At 36.2% G+C, this 17937-nt stretch overlaps 2 protein-coding genes across 2 annotated transcripts in view; both read left to right on the top strand.

The window, feature by feature from the left end:
* Positions 1 to 1438: 1438 nt before the first annotated feature.
* Positions 1439 to 15282, top strand: LOC107084752 (integrin beta-3-like). Its single transcript, XM_015374749.1, has 13 exons — positions 1439 to 1636; positions 1750 to 2002; positions 2129 to 2291; positions 2382 to 2543; positions 2626 to 2721; positions 2798 to 2887; positions 4651 to 4785; positions 4869 to 5298; positions 12103 to 12325; positions 12998 to 13122; positions 13617 to 13736; positions 14026 to 14192; positions 14290 to 15282. The coding sequence occupies exons 1-13, from the start codon at positions 1444 to 1446 to the stop codon at positions 14353 to 14355; spliced, it is 2223 nt and encodes a 740-aa protein (XP_015230235.1). The 5' UTR covers positions 1439 to 1443; the 3' UTR covers positions 14356 to 15282.
* Positions 15283 to 17141: 1859 nt separating this feature from the next.
* The window catches only part of LOC107084810 (methyltransferase-like protein 2-A), an 8276-nt gene continuing 7480 nt past the window's right edge, over positions 17142 to 17937 (top strand). The window contains exon 1 of the mRNA XM_015374832.1: positions 17142 to 17327. Within this exon, the coding sequence (XP_015230318.1) occupies positions 17176 to 17327 (152 nt within the window). The 5' untranslated portion in view covers positions 17142 to 17175. The remainder of the gene's footprint in view (positions 17328 to 17937) is intronic.

Below are 17937 nucleotides of genomic sequence, written 5' to 3'. Positions count from 1 at the left end.
CTGTCTGTCTGTCTGTCTGTCTGTCTGTCTGTCTGTCTACATTAGGGCTGGGCAATTAATTGCATTTACAATATAAAATGCTATTTTTAAATCGTGGAGGTGGTCAATTTCTTTTCACAATACTTTTAACAAGAGTAAGACACTAAATTTCTCCCTCAAGTCCTTTAGTTGGTGGTAATACGTTGAAATTGTGCATGCTGTTTCACAGAAGGGAACAGAGAGTTGCAGCTAGCACCTAGATCTATGCATTATAGTAGAACTATTTTAAATAAATGTTACAGTGAAGTCTTGTAACACTGGGTTCTGGACAGGCAGGCTTTCAGGGTCATGAAAAAACTGAAACTCTGAAGTAAAACATCCACATGCTTGTGCTTAGTGGAAAGGAAAATCGCAATAAAATCGCAATAGCAAAATCGTTTGAAAATAATAGCTGTTTTGATTTTGGAGAAGTTGTTCAGCCATTTGCAAACATTTCCAAATAAAGATTTGGCTGTAATGAAAAGGATTTACTAAAAGGTCTCGATAAACAAAATTCGTTATAAAAAGACATAAAATAATGGAGAAAAAAAAATTTTTATTATTAAGCTTCACATTGATTTAGCCTTTTGTGATAAACCAATAGGTTTATAACTAACAGGCCTAGGTTAAATAGATTCAGTGGCCTGAAATCTTGATAAAAAAAATTGATGGACAGTCTCTAAAACTGTCTTACAGTTAGACTTTGCTTGCTGCTGGTCGTCTGAACAAGGCAGGAAGAAGAGCTTTGTCCTCAGGCCTGTTGGACCCAGAACCATCAATCTGTTTCAGATTTCTCATCTGTCTCACATACTGTTCACAGGAAGGATTCGCTTTTTGTCCATATCAGCTCTCATATGGCTGTACAGACAAAAACTTAGAGAATTAGTATGAATTCTGCATGTCTTGTGATATTTAGAATAAAGTCAGAAATTTGATATGAAAATATGAAAATTTGCTGGCTGCTATGTGTAGCTCTGGGCAAGATTAGGCTCCTGGTAACAATAAGAAAAAGTAAAAAAAAAAAAAAAATCATAAATAGAATCAGAGGCTGGGAAGGTCTCTCCCTTCTATTTGTATCCTCCTATCTGGCAAATGTTGCTTCTCCAGAAAAAATCTCTCAATCTTGTTGTCTCCTAAGTTCTTCTCTGGTTTTGTCTGGTGATTCACTGTTTTAATCTCTGCTACTCTGACTTCTTGTCTCCTCTCTTTTGCCTGGAAACAATGATGCAATGTAGCCTTTTTTTGTGGAGGAAAATTAAATAACTAAATATATAACTCAGCTTGTCTACCACACAGAAGGGCCCACACATATTACCAGTTATTTGTGTGAAGATACTGTAATTATAAAACAAATACATTTGATTTTGCCTTATATTTGAATTCAACCGACTGGATATGGATTTTTTTTCTTTTTAGGAGTTTGGGATGGGACTTTCCAGCTTATCTCGATGTGACCTCAAAGACAACCTTATTAAAGAAGGGTGCAAAGCAGCAGCTATAGAGTTTCCTTCCAGCACCTTGACTATTCAACAGGATGATCCTCTTAGTGACAAGGTTTCTAATCCAGCAGATGTAACTCAAATTCGGCCTCAGAAACTCCGCATGACATTAAGACCGGGTATGTTGGTCTTTAAGGCTGCATAAAAAGTATCACAATGCTCCAAAATGTAGCCTAGCTGCATTTAGGCTTTATCTCTACTCTTTAAAAAAAAATGTTTCTTTTCCTTCCAGGTGATGCTAAACGTTTTACAGTCAGTCTAAAACAGGTGGAGGATTACCCTGTGGATCTCTACTACTTGATGGATCTGTCATATTCAATGAAAGATGATCTTTCACGCTTAGAAACTTTGGGCAACAAGTTAGCTGAAACTATGGGCAAAACCACTAGTAATCTTCGCATGGGTTTTGGAGCATTTGTGGACAAGATCACCTACCCATACCTGATTACTTACCCCCCAGGTTCAGTTGAAAACCCTTGCATTGGGTAAGGTACCTGAATGTTTGCATCTGAGATGACTTGTAATTATCAAGCTTTACTCTCTACCAGTCTGTCCAGTTTGAAAACTTCAAGATAATGTTTCTAACTCCTGTTCTGTGTCGTTACAAACAGAATAGGGGATCAGTGCCAGGCTCAGGTCAGCTTTAAGAATGTGTTGTCACTGACGGAAAAGGTTTCTCGCTTCACTGAAGAGGTGAGAAAGCAGAAGGTGTCCAGAAATAGGGATGGTCCCGAAGGTGGATTTGATGCTATCATGCAAGCAATTGTATGCAAGGTAAAAAAGACATATATATTATCTGTTTGAAAGATTTATATATAGAGTTGTCATTTTTACCTCTGTTATTAATGTTTTCATTTATGTTAGGACAAGATTGGATGGCGCCCGGATGCCTCACATCTTCTGGTGCTGACTACTGATGCCAAAACTCACCTCGCCTTAGATGGACGCATAGCTGGCATTGTCCAGCCCCATGATGGAGAATGTTACCTCGACAATGACAATAGCTACAACAAATCAACAGTTCTGGTACTTTACAATAACTGTATTGACAAAGAATAGTTAAACGTTAGATAATATCATGAGCTGTTTTAACCTCTGTGTTTTCCAGGACTATCCTTCCTTGGGCCTCTTAATAGAAAAGATGTCTAAAAACAACATTAATTTGATTTTTGCTGTGACGGAATATGTTGAACCCCTTTACAAGGTAAATAATATGAAAACCTGAGTTATTTAAAGTTAAATGCTAGATTACCATCAGGAATATATGTTATATTTTTCAGCAATATAGTCAGGTGATTCCAGGCACAACTGTGGGAAGGTTGTCTCAAGACTCTGGAAATGTTATTCAGCTGATTCAGGACGCCTATGCGGTAAATATATAGTTTCCTTGCTGAGTGTTACTTAGATAAACTAAAAATAATACATTTCTATGAAAATAATACTTTACCCACTTACAGATTTCTTCTATTGCAATTATTTTGTCACTTGTTTGGTGTTTTAGATGATTAAACATGGTGATGATCCCTAACAGTCAAACACAACTGTGGTAGAGTTACTGTCAGCTGCTGCTTTTGTTCTTCAGAATCAGGATGATTTACTGTAAATGTAAATTCTGCATCTTAGTTGTAATTCCTTCATAATATGTCAGTTCATGTGTTTGTGACCTAAAGCTCAAGCTTACCTGAGTTATTCATCAGGAGACAGATCTGACGCAAAACAAGTCAAATCAAAGTGGTTAAAGAAATACAACAGAATTTTAATTTGAGAGTGGCTTAGTCAAAGTTTTAAGAGTCTGGCTGCAGACTTGCACTGTTAGGACCCCTCGTAGCAGCCCTGCTAAATGGGGTATCCTGCATTGTCAGGACCGGAAGTTTATTCCGGAAGTTTTATTCGAAGCCTTCGGGAATAGCATACAGCACTTGTTTGCTGCCGGATTAGAGTTTATGACAATGTTAAACTGAGCATAGGAGGAGTTTGATTATACAATAATCAAAAATCCTCATAGGACAGCCAACCTCCATTGTCTTTTAGAAAATGTCTTATAGACCAAATTCCCTTATCCAACCAGCAATCCAAATACAGACACTTATTTCTACGTAGCACATATCTATTATTCCAGATAGGAGTTTGGAAGGGAGTAAAATTGTGTGTGTACATAAGTTTCCAGCATAACAACACTTGTTTGTGAAAGGCAGCTAGCTTCACAGGGAGTTTATCAACACTAGCTTTTACTAGTGTTACACTAATACCAGTATCGGGCGGGGCCCGATTCAGCACTAAAATGGTGGTATCGGTATCAGTGAGTAACGACAAATATGGCACCGATACCATTTTGAGAGCCAAAAGTTTATTCAACTATTGTCACCCACTCCAGGTAGGCAATAAAAAGTTCTACTGGATTCACTTTGTATTCGTCTTTTTCCTGCTTCACAAAGGTAGGCAGCAGCTTGACAAAGCGATGATGGCAATTATTTTACATCTAAGTAGTATGCAGTTCTTCATATATATACACACACACATCAATTTCAAACAGATGGTATCAGTATGGTATCAGTATCAGCCGATACTGCACAGCCAGGTATCGGGGCTAAAAAATGGCATCTGCGCAACACTAGCTTTACTTTAGAAAGGCTTTGACTCAACTTTGCGTTTATTTTGAAAGTTTTCTAATAAACTTCCAGTTCTAACAGTGCAGGAGACCTCACAGTGCAGCGCTGCAGTCAGGGTCCTGACTGCAGGTCTGCAGAGAGACCCCTCTTTAAAGTTTTGAAATCAATCCCATTAAGATGATGTTCCATTACTCTAACCTGGCTGTTCACGCTTGCAAACCTGTCAGTTTGGTTAAACAATCAAGCAAAGAAGTGTGAGCCAAAACTCTTGCACACTGAAGCAACAGTTGCTAGTTGCAATGGAATATTGGTTGTTAGTGAAGTGCCCAAGAGTAGCAGAACGTATGTTTAGGGTAAATTACTTTTTCTTAGGCTTGGTTTGGTTAGGATATTTTCCCCTTAAGTATAGTATTTGCTATGGTTACCCTTTTAGTAATAATAATAATAATAGTAATACCGATGTGTTTGATGACTTTCACAGCAATAATATAATGTTAGACTAATAGAACATTTTCTATGGGCAGAAAATTCGTTCTAAAGTGGAGCTGGAACATTTGGGAGTCCCAGATGAGATGCATCTTTCATATAATGCTACTTGCCTTAATGGAGAGGTCATTCGGGGACTTCAGTCCTGCTCTGGTTTGAAGGTTGGGGACATGGTATGCACTGTTTAAAAATTGTATTTACAAAGTTGTTCCCCTGTGTTTGTTTTTTCTTTTACAAAATACATTTCTCTCCACAGGTGTCCTTCAGTGTGGAAGCTCAACTGCGCAGCTGCCCTATAGAAAAAAACCGCACTTTTACCATCAAACCTCTGGGCTTTAAGGATTCTCTAGAGGTTACAGTAGACTTTGCATGTAATTGTGACTGTGAGGCCACAGCAGTTCCTAACAGTCCAGTGTGCAGTGATGGCAATGGGACCTATGAGTGTGGGATTTGCCAGTGTCACCCGGGTCGACTGGGTCCACGATGTGAGTGCCATCTGGATGAATATAGTCCGTCTGACGATGCCAACTGCCTCCCAAAATCAGACAGCCCGATATGTAGCGGTAGAGGAGACTGCTTATGTGGACAATGCTCCTGTCACTCCTCTGAGTTCGGTCAAATCTGGGGGAAATATTGCGAATGTGACGATTTCAACTGCCTGCGCTTCAAAGGAGCTCTTTGCTCTGGTGAGTAGTTTCCAGTTTTTCTGCTTTTATTTTACTAAATTGGAAGAGCTATCTTTGAAGTTTTTGAACAGTTTATGAGACGGTCTTTTATGGATCAGACACTCTTTAGAGAAGAACTATGCAGTCTAATTTACTCAGAGACAAATACTGGGAATGAAAGTCAGCTCCAAGGTAAAGGTATCAGCTATACATGAAGAGTCTTTGTTGGGTCCTTGGAAGGGCACCCGGAGTGCTTAAGAAGACAACATGCTCCTCATTTTCCATTATAAAGTGTGATCATTTTCTGAGCTATTTCTACATCCTGAAATAGTCGTAGAGACTCATACCAGGTCATGGCTTAGGAAATGGTGCTCTCATAATGGTATGGTAGGATCATCAAGGTGCTGCATTATGGGTAAGAGGTAAAAAAGCCCGTAGCCTTGCAGCAGGAAGCTCCACCCGTTGGTGGGTCTTCCTCCTTATGTTCCTAGTCTCTCAATATAACTTGGTAGATGTTTTGGTGAGTCTTAATTTCCTTTAGGTATATTTTGTCATGCAGAGCAGTCTGTCCTTTGTGTTTCTGTCATCTACTGATGGTCTGGGGATATACCCATGGTGCAAGGATAAAAGTACATGTACAATATACTAAAATATGTTTTCCTCACAATCACAATCAATTTCCATTCAAATTGCCTTGCATTAGCTAAGATTTTTTAATTAGTTATTTTAAGCAGCAATGTCTGCTGATGGGTTAATTAATCAGAAAATTATAGATAAATTCTTCATTAACTGACCCTAAATTATAAAAGAATAGACATTTTTCTTGCTCGATTCTAGAAAAAACGTTTTGATTCAATTTTTTTGTCAGAATTGAAATCAAGATTCTTCAAACGCATCTTGGTCAACACAGAAGTAATTCATTCCTTTGTGCAAAAAGGATAAATTAATATAAATAAAAAATCTTATTTTAAACGTGAATGAAATCATTTAAACAATAAATATTTCAATTCAAGTGCAAAGTATTGCTTCGCACTTGTATTGCTCAATTTTTTTTTTTGGAAGAAACAAACAAACTCTGTACTGCAATTGAACTAGTACCGGTAAATAAAGAAATAGAAGGAAAATACGCTACATATATTGCTCTACAACTGTAGCATTTAGTTCACAAAAGATGTATGAAGTGCAATGTGCAAAAAAAAAAGCTGTTTCCCTTTTGTAAACAAATGCAACGCTGCATTAGACCAAAACAAGTTGTAGACAAAAGACTGGAAATGATCTGATATGTTCAATACTTGTCTAAAGCTTTGGTTGTCAGTGGTGTTTATAGAGCATGTGCCTTTGACCAGATAACATATCTATGAAGATTCTCAGTCATTCAGGTCATGGTCAAGATTGAAAGGTTCAGTTTAGGGAAGTGCAGTTGCCTAAACTGAACCTTTCCCCTTTGGCCAGGTAATGGGCAAAAGACTCTTTTTGAGTCTCTCCAATGTTGGGGGGAGTCACTGCGTAAAATGATTCTTCCACAGAACAGTTTGCTGCTGAAGGACTTGGTTTTTTTCTATGTTTGTTGCCTCATGTGGTGATACAATCTAAATGATTAAAATAATTTGTTGTGTTGCCGCTGGTCGATGCTGCCACAACAACAAAACACTTTTGAAGGTAAAAAGCCTCTGCTCATTGTCTCTTTTATTAAGTCTAAAGAGATCCTATATGAGATAGTTAGACCTCCCAGCTTTGTTAACCAAGATTTTTTTTTATCCTTCTGAAATTCTCCAACACTCCTCATTAAAGTCAACAGACTATCATACTTTGAGGGAGTCATTGTTGTCCATGGTGAGTTATTTCCCTCAGTTTTCCTCCTCCTTAAATTCCAGTGACTTCTTTATGCTTTTTCACTTAGCTGTAAACATCTGAGTGGGTTTAGATGTTGTGTTTCTCTTACGCAACTGGAAAATTTAGAAAGCTTCTAAAACATTTCAAAGATATATGCAGTCGTTCCTTGTTTGTAAATACATGTAAATAATTACATACCTAAAGTAATTGAATTACCAACTGTAAACAATGAAACTCTTTCGAAAACTTGCAGTGTTTAGGACCTAAAAGGTTTCTTTGGGTAGTCAGAATGTGACTGGTGTTCTCATTTAAGAGCTACATGTTGTTCTTTAACTCACTTCTAACAAGTCTGCACAGCTCAATGTTTTGTAACTCAACTTAGGACATAAAACTTGCTCTTGTCTTGAGTTTTTTTTTTTTTTTTAAATAATACTTCAGCTATATATGGGCCATGTATTTGCACATTTAAAAAAAATCCTCTTTAAGTTTCCATGGAAGCAGTGTTACTATAACTTTTAATAAAGTGTGTCTATTTTTAAGGTGAAAATATTGCATTTTTTTTCCTTCTCTCAGTGCCCCCTAGGCGTTAAAATATCTAATTGAGTTTGTAGATAGCAGTTTATGAGAAAATGGTGACTCTATGAATCTCACTTTCTATATAAATGGAGATTCGCTTGTCTCAGAAGCTAAATTAAGGTCAAGACCAAAAGGATTTTTTTACGATCACCAAACATTTCCCCAAACAAGTGTTTGCGCACTACTGCAGATTTTTTTTTGTGTGAAACAGATACCAAGAATATATTTTTTCTCATATTTGAAAAGACTACTTGATAAAAAAAAAAAAAAATGTAACAGTCAAACAATAGCAATCTGTTGTTTTGTTACTTTTTTTTTTTTCTTCCTTGAACTGTTAGCGTTAACCCAATGGGTGTGTTTATAGGGATTTTAAAAAAAAAGAAAAACAAAAGTGTAATCCATTGCAGGCATGTTTTCAACCACATACACACTTTCACCAGACCTTGACTTGAAAACATCCCAAAGAAATCCTCTTATCAAATTTAACATTTACCTTACCGCACATATCAGTAGGCCCTTTTCCATTGGCCCTGAAAAGCCTGGGGCTTTTTATTTAGATACAAATTTACTGGGATAATTTCCCCTTTCACAGGCCTTTAATTTTTGGTCTTTCCTGAAAGGTTGCTCTAGAAAACATTCCCCGGGGCGGTAAAAAGTGGAACATCTTATCTTGCAGTGCTTTGAACAACTTGCGGTGACAGTACCCGATGATGGCGAGAGTAGAAAAGCCATTTTAAAATTTATTTTACAAAGATTTTATAAGAGAAAATGGACGTCAAAACTTGACCAGTGCAGTCAATGTATAAAGAATGAGCCAACTTTGGTTTCTACTTGTTCTCTTTGAGGGCGGCAGAGCACTGTGCTGTCAGACAGCTCTGGCTGTCAGCCCAGCTTGGTGCTACAGTTGGAGTTTTCCTCTAACTGCTGCTCTAATGTGGGCCAGTTAGTTGGTTATTTCCTGCTAATTAATTTGTCACAATCAGCAGGCACTGCCACTTTCGTAGCAATCCAAGCTGAGCTCAGCCCACTTCATTATTTGAAGAGGAGCACGTTTGGCCATCTGCTTTTACCACTGTATGCACTGTACACTGGCAGCTGGAAAAGACAAGTGTGTTGTTCTCTAAAAGAATTCCACTGAGGGAAAATTCTCTCCCTGATTTTAGTTGCAAATCTTCAGATGAAGATTTAAGAAGATGTGAAGAAGTGTTCAGGAGTCTCCAATTCTTCAGCTTATATATCTTATTTACAGTCAAATATGTACTTAGAATAACTTTTTTGCAAGAATGCAATAAAACATTTAGTACACCCAACTTGTTTAAAATGAAGTGTAATAGGTCCCATTTAAAGAGCCTCTTTCCAGGAACCTTACTGACTGTTTTACAGCTCATTCATTCTCATAGAGCTCTAACTAGAAAAACGCAGTCTACTGAACGTTGGGTAAAGGTATTTGTTATAAGATGATTTTACCACTAACCATAGCTCAGGGCTGATAAAAAACATCATTGTTTTTTGTTTTTTTTTGTTTCTATGTGGATATATATCCTTTCCATTGCTAAGGGCACTGGAGCTAAGACAGGCGACAGCACGCATTGCCAAGGGGCCCATAAATACAAGGAAAGAGAGAGCAGGAAAGTTTGCATTCCACTACTGCCTGTTTGCCCTGTGCTCTCCTCCCTTTCTGCAGGATGAAGCTCAGTTTCAGTGTTCTGCATGTTTTCCTGTTCTTGTCTTTTGTTTTTATTGGGCCAACCAACTTCTATTAACTTCTGCAAAACTGCAGCTTTTTGAATAACAGATACTTGTGATGTAAAACATTTAAATGTGCTTTTAAGTAAATTTAGTGCATTTTAATACAAAAATAATCAATTAATATATGTGACACAGTTTGTCATGTTTATTCTTATTAGGGTGATGCTTGTATTGCTATTTAATTTATGTTATTGAAGAAAACAGCATTGCAGGAAGGGCTATGTTATCTACAGGTAGATATGAGCATAAAAGAAATAACATTTAAAAAAAGGAAGCTACATTACATATGTGGGACAGGGATTGTTTTCTTAAGTTTACACCAGAGTTTTTGACTTTGAGTGGTTTAATGAGGGACATTTGGACTTTGTTTAATATTTCAGGACCAGTGACTTCCCAGCTGTGATCCAGCTGGGCTCTGACTCAGTCACATTACTGTTAGTCATCCATTGTCGAATCCTATTTTTCTCTCTGATAAGACCATTGCAGTCTCCGAAACTCTGCCGTATTTTCATAGGTTGCTCAATGAGTGTCTGCTTGTAATACAGCGAAAAAGCTTAAGCTGAGGTTCTGTCAGCAAATAGTTGCCACAGCGTAACAACACCTCTGAAATTGTCTGGCTTTGTGGTCTGTAGGTTTCTGCAGTCTGAGGGTGTGTCTATCATGACTGTCTGTCCATAATGACATTATCAACCATTAACATAAACAATAACAACAAACAAAGTTGAAAAAATGTTTTTTTCCAATGTAAAAATAATCTGACACAAACATTTAAAGAGAAAAAGGAAACTCACTAAAATGCGGTTTCTCTTTTCTTCCATTTTTGATAGACTTATTAATTAAAAAGTAATGAAATTATATCTGAGTTGTTTTTTATGTCAGAATAAAAGTTCTGTTCTCAAATAACAACTTTAAAGTAAATGCTTGGTGCCTAATTAGTAATTATAGTAAAACAGATTCTACAAACACGTTCATATTTGCTCATGCAACATGTTTTCAAAGAAACAAGCTGATTAACTCAGAAACATTAAAGCCACAAACACAGACTGAGAACATTGCAGTGACCAAACTCTAATCCTAAGAGCTGCACATGTTAATTAAGAAATATCGGTTACTTAGGAGTGTGGGTGAGTTTGCAGCTAAGCAATATCTGTTTCATAGTTTTGTTTGTCTTGCCTCGCCCATGTGATTAAAACTAAGAAACAACCAGGACATGAAATGAGATGCAAATAAAAAGAAATTAGAGGTTTTCTGGTATGTAGAGTCTTTAAAAATGGAAATAAATTACTTTGTGCTACTTTGAGAGGAAAACAGATACAAGTCGGAGTTATTTGTGCAGTGTTTAGGAAGTGGAGAATGTGCCATTACACCAGTAACCACATCTGATACTTTGACTGTTCTGTCTACTAAAATAGAGTGGTGAGAGAGGCAGCTCACACAGTGCAAGTTTAAAAGTCCTTATCTACCTCTTCAATCATTGTAAAGACCCTGTATTTACAAAGCTTTCTAAAAAACAATGTTTTCTTTACATTTTTTATATTCAGAATATATTAAAAACATTACAGTAATTTATCCATACTTTTAAGCATTATATATAGAGTGAGGGAAGAAGTTAACCTTTCCTTTTGGTACCTCTCTTACCATACGGCTGCGAGTCACAAAAAGATATGGATCATTGTTTCTTCATTTTTATCTAAATTCACTCCTAGCAAATGGTTACTTTAGTTTTGCCTTTTCCTGACTTACAGAGATAAACATACATTTGTTTTTAATCAATTTTAGATGTACCTGTCTTTCCTGCTTTAAATATTACCATTCGTGTCAAATCGTATTTACAAATTATAAGTCTGTAATAGAATATCACCTACAGTATGTAGAGGAACATCTCAGCCACTATGTAAACTACTTTAAGTCTTTAAAGACCAAAACAAAAACTAGGAGCTAGGGCGTAAACAATTAAATTGATTAAATGTGATGATTCGATTATGGAAAAAACGTCAACTAATTTATTAATTGATCAATCCTGGATTGATCAATTACTGGAGTATAGAGAGTGTAAAACATGCCTTTAGCTGACAGAGCAACTCACATAGGGCAGTAATTATGTAAAAAAATGTAAAAAATATATAATCATTTTGCATTTAAGATAAAAAATAAAAAATCAACTTTTTTGTCTGTCAATAAGCTCTATCAATAAACAATAAACTCCTCAAGTGGAAAAGTTTTAGTTTCACCTGGTTTAATTTCGTAAAAACTATCTATCATAAGGATCCTTTTGCTATCCGATTATTAATCGATTAATCGAAAATATATTCGACAGATTCATCGATTTCTCCTATGGGAGCAGCCTTACTAGGAGCTGCTTCCATAAAACAAAGCCAGATAACTTATGACCCTGTGAGTCAAGCCACCAATATTTAAAAACAATTACATTTAACTGAATGTTTTTTACAGTTGATCACTAGAAGAGGCAATGAATAAGGAAATATCCTTATTTATTTTAGGTGGTCTCCATGCAAAGATAAAAAGATTTCTATCAAACTTTTAAAGGAACCTGAAATAAAGCCTAAAATATTTTAGAACATTGGTATATAGATAGGTTAGCTTAGCTGAAAACTCTTGCAGCTCATCAAGCATTTCAGCTGATTCGTCAGTGTCTGTGTCTTTCAGGCAATGGGAAGTGTAGCTGTGGGTTCTGCCAGTGTGACGCTGGCTGGAAAGGAGACAACTGTAACTGCACCACCCGCACAGACACCTGCGTGTCCAGCATAGGGCTGCTGTGCAGCGGCCGGGGTAACTGTGTGTGCGGGGTTTGTCAGTGCACTCAACCCGGCGCCTACGGAGACACCTGTGAGAAGTGCCCCACATGCCCTGATTCTTGCACTATAAAGCAGTGAGTTCATCTATCAATCTTTTCATATTCGCACCAGTTTTAACAGGTAATACAGGTTTAACATTTTATTAAATCGTATATATTTTATGAACAAAAAACTCATTAAGGTAGGAAGTTATAATATCCATCTCCCTGAATCATAAATGTCAAAAATAGGTTTATAAAAGATATAAAAATATAAAAAAGAAGAATAAATCTTTTTAGCAATGCTATTCAACTTTCTTTTTTTTTTTGCTGCTGTGATCCCTGTTAATCTTTACATCCAAAAGTTTAATGGCTCTTGCTGTAAACTACTAATATCTGGATTCTTTAATCCCAACCCCTATAGTGCACATCAGACATGATCTAGACACTAAAAATGTTTTTATCGTCTCAGTAAGTTGAAACAACAAAGTATCAGACAGACAGACTGGCATGCAGGCAGACAGACAGACATATATGGCCACCTTTAGGGTGAAGACTTTGGATTTGTGCTTACTTTGTTGCCTTGTTTGATAAATTCACTTATTTGATACTTTTCTGCTTATTTCTCAACACACAGTCTGATGTTATATATAAAATATATTTAAATATAATATATTTAGAATAAATGTGTTTATAGTAGAACTTACACCTGCTGCAGATAAAGCAGTGCTGTATTGTATAAAGCTGATGGTGTTTCTGTTTGTGCAGGAAGTGTGTTGAGTGTCAGCACTTCAAAAGGGGGCCGTATATCAGTGACAACAGCTGCAACAGAATCTGCAATAATGAAATAGTAATAGTGGACAAGTTGAGTAAGAAAATGGATGAGAACTCTGGTGAGTACTGAGAACTTTCTTCACTGCAAAAACGATCTAAACATGAGCAAAAATCTCCTAAATTGAGTGTGTTTTCCCTTCATTTGAGCAGGAAACTAAGATAATCTGCCAATGGAATGGGCATTTCTAAGTATAAAATTAGATAATTAGATATTATGCACTTGAAATAGAGACTGTAGTTGCTTTTTCTTATTTTAAATGTAAATTGGCTTATTCCATTGGCAAAGTGTATCACTTAACTGCTTAATTTAAGAGAAAATGCTCTATTTTAAGAAAAATCTACTTACTTAGATTTCAATTTTTGCTGTGTTTATGTGAACATTGGCTGTTGTGGTCATGTTGAGTTGTTGCATTCCTTCACTCCTTGTACGTGTTGCACACTATTAAGGTTAAAAATCTTACCTAAAAAAAGTAAAAAAAAAAAAAAAAACATTCTTGTTAGTGAAAAACTGTTTAAAATTGTTTTTATTTGTCAATTTTCCTTTTTCTGTCAGATTTCCAAGAACACAATGCCCTGAACTGCTCCTACAAAGATGAAAATGACTGCATTGTGAAATTCCAGTATTATGAAGATAAAACTGGGAAATCCATCTTGTACGTTGTGAAAGAGCCAGGTACTCTGAAACTTTTTCGCTTTTACTGGGAATTTAAACTGTCAGGGAAAAAAAAAAACATGATTTAGGTACATTATCAGGACAGAAGGTTTTGTCCCCATCTATTTCAGGCGAGGAACAGTCTGTGCATCTAGAAATGTGTTATTATCTAAAGAACACCTCTCGAATTTGGTTTCACCGCTTCACTTTTCAGCGCCACAGAATGTCAAATACAGATTTATATAATGAGAGAACGAATTGGAATCTGAAAGTTTTAAGCTGTTAAACTTTGTAAATGTCTGCTTCTCAGAGTGTCCCCAGGGCCCTGACATCCTAGTGGTGCTTTTGTCGGTGGCCGGAGCAATTCTGCTCCTGGGTCTCGTCGGTCTGCTAATCTGGAAGCTGCTGGTTACCATAAAAGATCGCAGAGAGTTTGCCAAGTTTGAGGAGGAGAGAGCCAAAGCCAAATGGGATACGGTAAGCACCAAAGATACTGTATCAAACCTCTTATCTGAGAATCAGAATACTGAATGCAATGTTTTGAATTAAAATGATTCATCCATTCATCTTCTAGGGTAACAATCCTTTGTACAGAGGAGCCACCTCCACTTTTACCAATGTGGCGTACAGAGGAAACTAATGATTAAGCGCAATGAGGAAAAAGCTCAGGGGTTGGCGACACTGGTAGAATGTAGCAGCACTTAAGATGATCGGAGGAAGGTCTTTACACTGTCATTAGAGCGGCTACTGATGCAGAGATGTAGTTACTGCTGTCAACAGTTCAATAAAGTGTTTGCACATGATGTCCAATATTACAAACTGTTTGTATGTGTCACAAGTTGCTTGTTCCAAGGCTTTCGGTGTCTCCGGGGGGTGTCTGTGGATTTGATTAAATGCTGATGTTTACTTTACACATACTTTTTCGAAAATCTTTCCACCTCTACTGTTTATATGTTTTCTTATCATTCCTTACTTCTATTGTTAAAACTTTGTCAGGCAAAGTGAATGTGAAACAGCTATATTTAATTATTGAAACCCTGTTCTGCATGGTGTACGCTGCAGATATACTGATTAAATGGGTCTGTATAGTATTAAAAAAAATAAACCAGTGTGTTAATTTGCATAAAAATGTATTTGCTTTAGGCTTTTTTTCTCTTTTTTATTCTATGTTTTGCATTTGCACTGATAATCTGAATGGTGCATGACAAAGTTACATATGATAGAGTATTTGAGAATGTTTCTATAGCTTTAATGTTTACATTTGGAGTGAATGTGGGTGATATTATACTACAAACTGTGGTGCATTTTGGGTTTAAAGCTCTGAATGTTTTGCACAATACAATCGGCTATCTCACTATTTTGTCATGTGGTTGTTTATTGGTTATATTTAGGGAACTTATTTCACCTGAGTCTTGTGACTCAAAAGGTTTTCTTTCCAAAATGTCAGAGTCATATTTTTAGATCAAATGCCACTTTTGTTTAATTCCTATTTCTAAGCCAAAGCAAAGAGCAACTTTTTAGACTAAAAAGATATGTCTGCTTGCCAAGATTCAATAAACATGGGGAATTCTGCAAGAAAGTCTTTTGTCTTCTTTACTCCATAACATGTAAGAATCTTTAGTGAGGCAGAAATTTACCTATATCTAGTATTTTAAAATCTGCTTAAATATGTTACCTTCAAAAGGGTTAAGAACAAAAAAACGTGTTCCTTGCTTGTGTTTGACACTCCCAGGATGTTCCATCATGTTGCATAGGCATGTTGCAATCAGCTTCTGCATATATAAGAAAGATGTATTCTTTATGGTTTTAACTGGTAAATCAGATATTGATTTGGGTTAAATTTCCATTGAAAAATATAATAACATAAGTCCCTTCCTTTCAGCTCAACAACAAGTTCAAGAAAGCTACAGCTAAAACAAAAATGTGGCAGCACTACTGATCATTTCTATGCATCTGCACATACTATTTCACAGATAAGTATATAAGAAGATTTTATGGCAACCTTTAGTGGATGTTTTCATCTCCAGTACAAAATATGTAGAAACAACAAAAATCACTACATAAAAAATTTTCCTCTAAGCAAAACAGCAAAAGAAAAGCCTTACTAGTGCTAATAACACCTTTACCACTCAATGTCACTAGTAATTCAAAATGTACCAATGCTTCAAAGAGCAGGAACATTGCCTCTGAAGAGAAACAAGATGCTTTTCTTGGAAGAAAGATCTAACAGACTTGTCTACACAGGCTAAAAGCTCTGCAGAAGTTTTCTCTGTTTCACATTGATATAACTTCGTAAATCAATGTGAAAATAAGGCCAGTATATGTCTCCCTCTAGTGCAATAAAAATGGTAAGGCACACATTATAATTTTCGACAGCTTGGAAAAGGTAATAAAGAAAGTTATATCTTTGTTGGTTGCAGAATCATTCACACAAAAGTTAAATAAAAGTGATCAAAGAATAAAATATTAAAATGCATTGGAGTAGAAATAAGATACTGAACAACATATGAAGTAAAGAAATCAGAAAATCCTGGTTGAAAGGAACAAACCGCTTCTGCACACTGCAGGGTTACAGGCTGTTGCTATTAAAGCTAGAGGCCATAAAAAACAGTTTTCCATTGTGTAGCTCTCTTAGTAGCACTGCAGGCCCAGGTTTCATGACCTGAGGAGTCTATAACTAACAAATGTAAGTTTCAACATCATTAAGTGATTTATAGACCAACAGTAACGTTTTACAATTTATAACAGGGCATTACACCAGAGGTTACAGACATGGTGCCCATGGGCACCAAGGGGCCCCTCTAGGACCACACTAGGTGCCCTCAGCATCTTCTTAAAACAACACAATTCCCCGGTGGCAATTGCCTTTCTTTTTTAATCACACTTGCATTCATAGAGATTTCAAAATTTCAATATTGAAAATAAAATTCAAAATGAGATGTTGATCTTTTGCTTTTTGATCTTTTGCTTTTTTACAGAGGCCTGTATAAAAAAAAACATCACAAAAATCTAACTACAAAAGCATAAGCAATGTTATAAGATGTCTTCAACTTAGTTAAAAATTAGATCTGAGTTTATGAAAACATAGTGGTTTTTTTGTTGTTGTTTTTTGTTTTTTCCATGGACAGGACCTTGTTAGTTATCAAAATCCCCCTTTTTATTAACAAAGTAAAGTTTTCATTGTATATGAGAGAAGAAGTTTTTATGCGATATTTGGAGTTTTATCAAATTTAAGCCATAACGTTTAAAATGAAATAACATTGATTGCAATATATTTCAATTTTTTGGTATTTTATTTTAAGTTTCATTAATTATCTCCTTGCATAATCCCTACGATGAAGCTGTGCAGTGAAAGCAACTATCCCTGCATTTTACCTGGTATAAAACATGTATTTTAAACCGTTCTTTATTTTGTCCGCCCGTCCCTGAATGCGTCATTACCTTCTGCGTCAGACCCATCATGGCGGCGCCCCGCATCACTGACGGAGTGGAGGCTGAAAGCACTGAAACCGGCTCAACACAGCCAAATCCCTCCTCTGGAGACTTCAAAAGACCTCAATTCGGGACACGATTCCTAACAGACCCCCGTCAGGTTTTCCAACACAACGCATGGTCAGTACCAAAGGTTACAGCAGAACGGAAAGGGTTCATCAGCATCAGTTACTTGGATGAGACATTATTTCATTATTTATAATGTTTAATTTAGAATTTATTTTGCTTATATAATTGCAGCGGTGTTTTTGTTATTTTAATATATTGAGGTCAGTCAGAAATACACGCATTATCACGCCGACGTTTGGGCTCGGGTAAAAGAATAATACATTTGCCCATATTTTGTGCATTACGGTAAAGGGGTACGGGTGCCGCTAAAAGACAGAAAAAACGTCTATCTAAACCGCGCAGCCACATGAGTTAAAGAATATCATAGTTATTATGCTGTTTAGCAAGTAACTTCAAAAGCTTAGCTATTAGATATCAATGTAATTCTACAACATTCAATTATTTTTCCTGGGGTTTAAACTATTAGCATAATTTTGTTATTAAACATTTTTTTTTATATAATATTTGTCAACTGTTTAAGTCATCGATTAATTGTTTACTGGAATATACAGACTGTAAAACTTGACTTTTGCCAAAAGAACAAACATCTCAAACAGGAAAACTTAATAAATTGTTTGTTTATTTTGCATCCTTATTTGTCTGTAGATGTGACCCATCCAGA

This window comes from Cyprinodon variegatus, unplaced genomic scaffold (assembly GCF_000732505.1).
Source record: "Cyprinodon variegatus isolate N-32 unplaced genomic scaffold, C_variegatus-1.0 Scaffold109, whole genome shotgun sequence".
Classification (NCBI taxonomy): Eukaryota; Metazoa; Chordata; class Actinopteri; order Cyprinodontiformes; family Cyprinodontidae; genus Cyprinodon; species Cyprinodon variegatus.
This window is presented reverse-complemented; position numbering and strand designations above follow the sequence as displayed.

What these genes read in the sequence shown, in the direction of transcription:
- LOC107084752 (XM_015374749.1), top strand. Translation starts at nt 1,444, where the DNA reads ATGGGACTTTCCAGCTTATCTCGATGTGACCTCAAAGACAACCTTATT. An exon ending in ACAACAAATCAACAGTTCTG is followed by an intron (nt 2,544 to 2,625) that starts GTACTTTACAAT and finishes TGTGTTTTCCAG; the next exon opens with GACTATCCTTCCTTGGGCCT. An exon ending in CCAAAGCCAAATGGGATACG is followed by an intron (nt 14,193 to 14,289) that starts GTAAGCACCAAA and finishes TTCATCTTCTAG; the next exon opens with GGTAACAATCCTTTGTACAG.